The 9,889-nt window shown below is 35.3% G+C and overlaps 1 protein-coding gene across 1 annotated transcript; it reads left to right on the top strand.

Annotated features, from left to right (window-relative positions):
- Window positions 1-8,006: 8,006 nt before the first annotated feature.
- LOC149259022 (putative pectinesterase 11) lies at window positions 8,007-9,678 on the top strand. The gene is made up of 5 exons (XM_089446587.1): window positions 8,007-8,320; window positions 8,550-8,721; window positions 8,845-9,048; window positions 9,171-9,406; window positions 9,534-9,678. The coding sequence occupies exons 1-5, from the start codon at window positions 8,007-8,009 to the stop codon at window positions 9,676-9,678; spliced, it is 1,071 nt and encodes a 356-aa protein (XP_089302713.1).
- The last annotated feature ends 211 nt before the right edge of the window (window positions 9,679-9,889 follow it).

Genomic DNA, 9,889 nt, shown 5'->3' with positions numbered 1-9,889 from the left:
AGAAACTGGTCAGTTCTAGAAAGAAATATGTTTTACTATTTTAGGACAAAATCAGTCTGTAGAACAACTAGTAAGAGAAAAATCACCTAAAAAATTGGTTAGTTCTAGAACAATTAGTACCAACCAAGCTGAGAAACTAGTTAGTTCTAGAAAGAAATATGTTTTACTATTTTAGGACAAAATCAGTTTGTAGAATAATTAGTAAGAAACATATTTTACTATATATATGGACTTCCAAACACCACTTCACATACATCAAGGGGGACTACATATATTTCTAAATCGTCAATACAGTTAACTCTGGTAGCAATCTAACTTTGCATTGTTTGGTTGCCTTTATTTCAAGATCATTATTTACCCATCCCAATGGATATGGGCTTGGGTAATAATGAAATTCCAATTGAAATTTGTCAGTTAGCTTCGCCACAATGAGGTTCAACTACGATCCAAAGTCAAACAATGCATGAATCTTTGCCTTCTTTACCTATATCATTATGTGGAAGAGTCTAGTATTTTCATTATCTTCTTGTTTTTGAAGGATACTCACATTCAATTCATTTTATAATGATTTACAAATGATATTATCATCCACTTCCAAGTTGATTTCAACCTGGTTGCTTGAATCAGTAGCCATGAGATTCCTCTTCTAAGTATCTTTCTTTTTATTCTTCAAGTTAAGCTTTGGATGCAACTTCCAACACTTCTCTTTATGACCATCAATATTAAAATGGTTGTAGTGGCATTGGTATCTTTAAATTGGCATGTTATGGTTATTATATTTTTATATTTTTCCCCTTCCCACTTATTCTTCACCTCCTAGAAGTGTTTTGGTACTCCTTCTGGTTCGACCCATTAGATTTCACTTTCTTCTGGCCTATGTTCTTCAAGAATTATTCCTATACAAAAGTGTCACCCACCAACCTAGTTTTTAACACTATCACTTTGCTTAAAAAACCGATATGTAGACGCTAAGATACTGGAAGATCATGTTTGGGTACTTTTGGGAGATACCCAACATTATGGCTATCTTTCTAAATTTAGTGGTGTACTCATGTACTCTCTTCCCCTACCTCTGCCTAAAATAATTCCACTAGATCCACGAGTAAGCTAAATGTCTGATAAGGTAAACTTGTAAATTTATGAGGATTTTGAAATCCTCCCACTTAGTCACTAAAGGATCTCCCTCCAACCTCAAGGTCTCCATATGGATTTCCCATGAGGTCAGGGCATGGCCCTTTAATTTCAATTTTCAACTAAGTAAATGAATTATTCTATTCTTCCTCTATATGGTGAATAATAAAATAGTCTTTTAATTGTTACAACCAATGTTTTAGATTTAGAGCATCAATCTATCCATGATACAACTTGATTTTTATCTTCGATTCCACTTTGAATAAGGACTTTGAATGGTTCACGACACTAGAATGGGTTTTATATTTTTAGTTTCTTTCTTAAATTCCTTCTCTATTTATTCCTGGCCTATTGATTTCCCATCTAGTCCAACCCCTGCATTAAAACCTCCATATTACCCTAATACCTTGCCCTTATTGGTTGTGGCCTTCATAAGGAAGCTCACAATAGGGTTTATATCTAAGACTTGTGCTTCTAGTTTGGTAAACATGTGCTTAATGGGATCGTAATGGTTATTCACATATTGATTGACTATGATTAGGGTTTTGTGAATTTTGGCTTAACTAATCTGGATCCCATACAACTCCCCATAATATACCTAAAGAAAACTATTTTGCTACCAATATGATCCATCAACTCTCTCGTGGAATATCCTCAAAATTTTACTAACCATATGATCACTACCCATATGATAGAAATATGATCACTAATCGTGCCCTCTCTTGTTTCCTTAAGAAAAAGCTTAGATCCCTTACTAGCTACACCTCCTCCTTTATCAAATATTCCCATTACTTCATCCAAAAAGCCAAACATTTTCAACTTGATGAGCATGCCATCAAGGTAAGTTTTGATTTGGTGTTCTTATTTACCCAAATACCTCTCCCTAAATCATCAATCTAATCTCCACTTTAGTTCATGTTGAGACCCTCAATCTCATCAAAATATGCCTTTCTTCCACCTTCTTTACCTTGAAAGGCACATGTTACGAAAAAATTTAAGCTAGTTCCATGGGTTTTTCTCTTTCTCCGATGGTTTCTATACTCCAACGATCTACAAACCTAAGATACTTTTCGTTTTCTATAATGAAAAATTTCTAATTAATTTTATTACACTTTATTTTAGGTTTTTTATATCTTAGGGCTACATAGTGCAATTGAGATGGTGTGAAAAAGGCTCAATATTAATCCTAATGCAAGCTAATGAAGTACATTTTTTGTTTCCAATTCAATTAAAACTATATAATGAAGGGTAGAGGATGTGTTTTCTTTATTTTAGGTGACAAATAAAGCTTCAAATTAACTTTAAAAAATCAGTAGAAAAATAAAATAAAACAAAAAATAGAGAATTTTTTTTTGAAGGGAGTTGGTTACTAAATATATCTAGGAAACATAACATATTACATATAGAAATAAATCTAGTAATTTTTTTATCACATGGTTTGTTATGATGTAAAACATAGGTCCCTATCAAAAGATATTGTGAAAATAAATTTGCATGATTGTCATGAAAAATCAGAAGATTAATATGTTCTCAATCAATAATTTCTTCCTCACAAAGACCCTGTTTTAGACAATGTCCTTTTTGAGTTCAGCTAAAACTTCAAGGAGAATTCATATATTTATTTGTTTCATTCAAATTATGTACAAAAAGTCACATAATTTGATCTAAAATATGTGACTTATTTTTCCTCCTTTTATTTATTTCTTTTTTTGAATAAGTTTTAAAACACACTTAGATCTAAAACTTCAAGGGTCATTCAATCAACAAAGAATCAATTCAATAATAAATAAAAACAAGGGATAGAAAAAATAGATTTCCATCAATACAAAATTATTTATAAATTAACCAAGGCAAGGGATGTAGTAAAGAGAAGGTTAAGAGGCTCACTAGTGATTTTTCCCAATGGAGTGGTCAATCATATTACCTATACATTTTCTTAGAAGTCAAAGAGTTACTGCTTCATGTATTTTTCTCTAGATACATCAAATAATGTGTGGAAAAGTGTATATGAATTAGCAATACTTAAAGCAAATACATTATATTCATCTCATTAAGTAAGATGGAATATGCATGCATGAAACCGTCACAAATCAATGAAGTTTCTAGACCCTACAGATATCCCACTCTTAACTTCTTGAACCAACCCACTACACATATACATAGTGAAACAAGATGATGTTTTTAGCCACAGAGGACAAGTCAACATGCACTACCAATAATAAAAAAAACCACATATAAAAATACATGAAATATGTGGGAGAGAACTCACAAATTCTTTCACTAATCAAACTATGTTTCATGCCCAATTATGAGGTTTTCCTAACTCACAAAGACCATTCTTCTCAATTATGTGACTATTATTATTTAATAATTATGAAATTGTGAAAAAATAATTATGATAAATTACTGAGTAATTTTAGCCCTATAACATCTAAGAACTTCCTTCTAAATTCATATAATTAAAAACAAGGGTGAAAGGGGATGAGTTTCAACCAACAACTAAGGTATGTTGAACTAGAGTCTTTCTAACTGTAGTGGAGTGGAAACTAGGGTTATTACGCTCATGTCCAAGATTGTTGCAAGAAAAAGAACATTAAGACTCTATTTAAATCCCACACCGGCCTTAAAAATTTGTTTAGCTCTAATAAACCAAATCTGATCCTATGCTCAGCCTAGAAGCTTATCAGATTCCCTGCTCCTATGGAAAATGATACATGGGCCAACAAGAAGGTCCTTCAAGGTTCAACTAAAAGAAATTATACAATATTACCACAATATTCATATCTCAAAATCATTTATAATTGAGGGTTCCTATAATACTAAATACCTCATGAATTTTGATGATTTCATATTCTCATAACCTCTCTATTCTATACTCATCATGTCATCAGAGAAGCCCTCAAAATAGAGAAACATCCCAACAGTTTAAATGGCTAGGATATGTATAAACTTAGTCAATGATTGAAACCCACCATCCAACATCTCACCAGACATCCACTCCACCCATTTCCTCTCACTAACTTATGTTAAAACCTTTTAATACACAATCTAATATGGTTTGTCTATTCTTTAAATATTATGCTCATTCTTAGATGTTTTCTATTATTTTTCTTGAGAAATCCATTTGAATTCCTTATTTTATTTTTAGAATTATGATCTTCATGGGCCCTTTCTCTTTCACTTTTTTCTGCTTTCTCCAACCTATCTTTCGACTAATTAATAAATATCTATATTTTCTTTTTTTTACTAATTCTATTAAAAAAGAGAAAAATATGTACATGGAGGTCGAAACCTCATAGGAGGCAGAGGCCAGCCCTCAGCTAGAGATTCTGAGACATACATATGCTGCTATCTATCCTTTTAGGATTAAAAGACTTCATAACATGATTTGGTAGACACAGACGCTCAAAAAAATAATTCTGTTTTGAGTTTAGCACAATTTTACTATCGCATGCAGTGGATTTTCTGAGAAGCATTTTGTCATACCCGCCATGGACAAAAATAGGCAAAACAAAACTCGCCAAACCAAGAATTGTTGCTATAGATCAAGAACACGTTGGCTCGCACCGATACCAAACGAGAAATGAGACCAGACCCATAACGAGAGACCCAAAACATAGACACATAGCATAAAATCAAACAGAGCAAAGGCAAGAGTGCCACCCGTCCGCAATGAACCAGCATCATTCGGCATGTTGCAGAGAGTCGGGCGCATCCTTGTCCACCTGGTTGGACGAGGCAATCCAAGTGACGAATCCATTGTCTTCATTCCCTTCGATACCACCTTCTGGAGGAGTTACTAGGTTGAGGATGCTGCCTGCATGATGAACAGGTCCACAACCAAGGACCTCGCGCTGAGTCGAATCTGCCGAGTGCGGAGGCGCCTCAGGAACAGTGCTATCTTCCTGCATGTTATCTTCATTAAACACAACCCCAACCATCTCCCCCTGAAGGACACTATCATCCTGAGATTGAGAGGTGGTGGTGTGTGCTGAGCTGCTGGGATTGTCCTCTTCCTCAGCAAGAATAACAGTGATATTAGTAGACAATACTGGCTGTTGAGCCTGCTATGGAAGGTGAAGCGCGTTGTTTGAAAGGAATTGTGCAGGAGAGGCCCAGCGTGGCCAAAGGGCTGAGAGGATGGGGAGGCCGAAGCAATGGGACTACGTTCTCAGGAGTAGAATGAGAGGCTCTGCCTCTATTTCCAATATTTCCTCCTCGGCAAGAGACCCCTCGACGGCGAGGCATCCTCGAATTGTCTGAACAACCAAGAAAGGGAAAATGGCAGACCTGATGGGGGAGGGACTGAGCACAAAGGAACCAGGCGATACAGAAAACCGAGGCGTGCTTCCAGACAACCTGAGCGAGACAGGGGTGTGGGAAGAAAAACGGGTGGAGGTGAAAAGAACCAAGAGCAATGGCGTGAACCAAACACCAGTCCATGAATAAAACCTTGAGCTTGAACTCTCCAGCCAGGCACACATTAAAGACGGTCTGTGGGACCATCATTCCGTCCTGCATCCTAATAAATTCGCATGTCATTAAGATCTACGATCTTCGTCTGCAAGCCAGGTGCAGGGCCAGCTGCATGCAATGGGAGATCCCTCATAAATGCATCGTATTAACACCCGCATCGAGGTAATAAATATCTATGTTAATAACATTAATTACTTGAAATTAATAAGTTTAGTTACACTCACCTTGATATTATTCTCTTTATAGTATTATTTCTCATATTTATGAAATTATAACCCTAATATCATTCATGTTTTTCATTTAATTTCTGTTAAGGAAAAAAATTATTAATAGAATAGGGACACTAATTAGTTTGGAATAATTCTCTACATTTACTTTTTATTATGAAACATAACTCACAATGTTTTTATGAATTTTGAAGATTTCAATTTGATAAAAGAGGGAAAATTTAAAATCTCATGGCTACATTTCACCAAAAAGTAAGTCATCTTCATGCATTCACCCAATAGAGAAATTGTTTGTTAAGCCAAAAAATGTCTCATAATGATGAGAATCTAACCCACACGGTTTCCTTTATTCCCTTTCTTATTAATTTTTCATCTTATTAATTTCTAATCCCAAAAGTTCATCTCTTTTAATTTTAAATTTTAAGTTTTTTCCAAAGGTTTCTCTTTTTAATAATATTTTAATAATAAGATTGTGCATTTCAATAATTTCACCCCATTTTTATTTTTAGAGTTCATCCCATTTAATTTTGATGTGAATATTGGTTTGACATTTTTTTAATTACCAACATAGATTCATATATATATATATATATATCAAGTCGATCAAATATGTGAAGATACAAACCTAAGGTTTGCAACCTAGGAGATTTGATCCTTGTCAGTTCTTGACTGTTTTGGAGTTAAGATGTATCTATGTTGGTTTTGAAAGACACACTAATAAAATGTTTCAGCTATAAGGAAATTTTAATTTTCTCTTGTTTTAGTATAATATATAGAATTATTCTTGTTATTAATATTTTTTAAAATGTTACATGTTTAATTTCCACTCTCTTTCTCTCACACACATATAATTTTGTATATTAAACATAGAAGGAATTACTAATATCCAAAATAGAAAGATTTTTTTTTAATAGAATAAGGACTCTATATATAAAATATATATTTGTGTGTGAGATATTAAAATCTTTTACTAAATATGCATATTGAAATATTTAGTTTATAAGGTAAATTAATTTTTTTTGTTATTCATATTAAATTACACATTTCCATCAAAATTACATATAAAAATATAATGACACATTATAAGATATAGAGCCCTCTCCACTCAACAAATGAGAAATTAAAGTAAATATAGCCCTCACCACTCAATAAATGAGAAATTAAAGTAAATATGTTTTAGAATTATACATATAACATAAACTACATATATAAATCTATATTTGTGAAGGCGAATATCCACTCAATAAATAGTTTTCTTATCTGAGTTATCTAAATTTGTTAGAGTGAGTTATCTTTATACTATAGATGTTAGAACCATTAAAATCAATAAAATAGACAGCCTGTAATTTTCCTGGTGTAAAACCTGGCTCTCTCATAGTCTCTCAAATTTCTAACCACCCATATATCATTATTGAACATTGAATTGTAGAACTCCTTTAAAGAGACCATTGAACAATGAGTTCTAAGACTCCTTAGCTTTATGTAAGAGGAAGTTGCGCTCTCAAGAAGAGTTGTCGTCTATTTCAAACTCATGAATTGATAAATGACGTCGTGTCGTGTATCATTTGATGGAAGCCGTGAAGATTTCAACCGTTTGTTGAAATGTGAAATCTTGAAATCCATTTCCTTTCAACAAATGGTAGAGACTGTAGTTTGAATTTGAGTCATGTTTGAAAATTATAGAATCAGATCAGTATAGATACGAGGCCCATTGTCTGCTACGTAGCATAATATTTCTGTCGCCAGCATCGCGGTTTAGGGTTTGCACAAATATTTCGAAGTGTGTGAACAACAAGTGGACGCAATGGATCCCTAGGGATTAGGAAAGCAAAGGCTCAAATAGCGATCGCATGATCGGTCATGGTGTGCACAACCACAACCAGAGCAGAAGGCATAACACAGTTGAGCAGAGAGATTAGGACTAGCTCCTTAGCAAAGCTGAGAGCTTGGGTTTTCATTTGGCTGAGAGCTGAAGGGTAGCTAGCTGTATATAATTATCGTGAGTAGGGCCTTACTAATTACCTCTTCTGGCCGTATACGAATTATTGTTTTATGTGTGACTGCTTTGAAAATGACAGATTATTGCTAACATATATAGAATTGGGTTGATAGATTCTTTTCAATACACAGCAATTCTGTGAATCCACCCATTCCTTTAATTCATTCATGGCCATGGCCAACTCTAGAGGATTGCTTGTTATAGGAGTATTTCTTGCAGTGGTGCACGTGTTTTTTACGCAACCTACCCACTGTGCTGTCCATAGAAAATCTGTAAAACGTATAAACAGTAATTGGGAGAAGGTGGATTCCGCAGAATTGGGGGGCAGTTCGTCTGGAATTGCTGCCAACTTTGACAAAGCCCGTGTGTTGACAGTAGCTAAGGAAGCAGGTCAAGGCGATTTCACAACGGTCCAGGGGGCCATCAATGCAGTTCCAGTGCATAACAAGAACCCCGTCGTGATTAATGTCCGTCCCGGCATTTATAGGTCGGTAATTAATGAAGCCAAATAATAATAATGTGAGAGTTTCATAAGAGGAGGAAATAGCTCCAACTTACATACATTTCTTTTATGTCGTTTACATAGAATGAATGATTTTATTGTGAAATAAATTATGTCAAAAAGGGAAGGTAAAGGAAAGTTTTGTGATCAGAAACCGAAAGGGTGTATATATGAGAGTGCTTTCCTTCTTGTGTGTACTGGTACTGGTGTGCAGAGAGAAGGTGACGATTCCTGCAGAGAAGCCATTCGTGAGGGTCAGTGGGTCGGACGCCAACAGCACCGTCATCACTTGGAATGATAGCGCGAAATCAAGCGGTGGGACATATTATTCAGCAACGGTGTCTGTGTATGCTTCGGATTTCACAGCCAGAAAAATCACAATCACGGTAAGGTTTTTGAATTTTATTATTGACTATTAATGTCATAGTATAAAAAGTACATGAGATGGCATATGCCTAGATTATATATATAATTTTTGAAATACTCAAGTCAATTTTATATATATGCAGAATTCATATGGTCCGGGAAATCTTACCCCGGAAGATCAAGCTGTGGCGGTGAGGATTTCGGGAGATCGTTCTGCGTTTTACGATTGCAGATTTCTGGGGTATCAGGACACCGTGTTAGACGAAAGTGGGAGGCATTATTTTCAAAACTGTTACATTGAGGGTGCTATCGATTTTGTATGCGGCAATGGAAGATCTATCTATGAGGTAAAGTTTAAAGCAAATACAAATAAAATCTGCAGTACCCACAGACAGACATTATTTTGATTTTGATTTCTCATATAAAATGGGAGCTGCTGATAATGATTTTTTGGATTTGTTGATTGCAGAGCTGCGATTTGCATGCCATTCCTATAGATAATGGGGCATTTACAGCTCAGAAGAGATCTTCTCCATCGGACAACACGGGCTTCGTTTTTCTGCACTGCACGTTGACAGGCAAGGGATTAATGTTTCTGGGCAGGGCATGGGCACCATATTCCACAGTATTGTATGCTTACACTTACATGGCTGACATTATCGTCCCCCAAGGATGGGATAACTGGAATGATCCCAGCAGAGATAAGTAAGCCAGCGCTATCCTTTTATTCTAACCCGCCTGCACCAGTACTCTATATATATATAATCCTGAGAATCCCATATCTCATTCTCATTCTAACATATTCCTGTTTTCATTCTTTCTGCATCTGCAGAACCGCGCATTATGGGCAGTACAAATGTTGCGGAGCTGGTGCAAGTGAAGCCAAAAGAGTTGCATGGTCGCATGAACTCAGTCCTAAGGAGGCCGCGCCGTTTACAACCATCGATTACATTGATGGGCGTAGCTGGATCAGATAGATAGATGACATCAGCTACCAATTTCATTCCAAAAAATATTCCCATCCCAAACGCTGACCTGAATGAGATGTTTATACGGATACAAAGACTTTGTACCCTGGTAATAGAAAATAAGTGCTGCATGCATGCAGTGTAATGTAAATAAGTGCTGCATGCATGCAGTGTAATGTAAGAACAAGTTTGAATATAAATTATACCCCTGGAATGGTAA

Source organism: Pinus tabuliformis, chromosome 6 (assembly GCF_031772625.1).
Source record: "Pinus tabuliformis cultivar Carrire ecotype Pingquan chromosome 6, CPIR1, whole genome shotgun sequence".
Lineage (NCBI taxonomy): Eukaryota > Viridiplantae > Streptophyta > Pinopsida > Pinales > Pinaceae > Pinus > Pinus tabuliformis.
The sequence above is the reverse complement of the archived record's forward strand: the minus strand, read 5'-3'. Positions and strand labels throughout refer to the sequence as shown.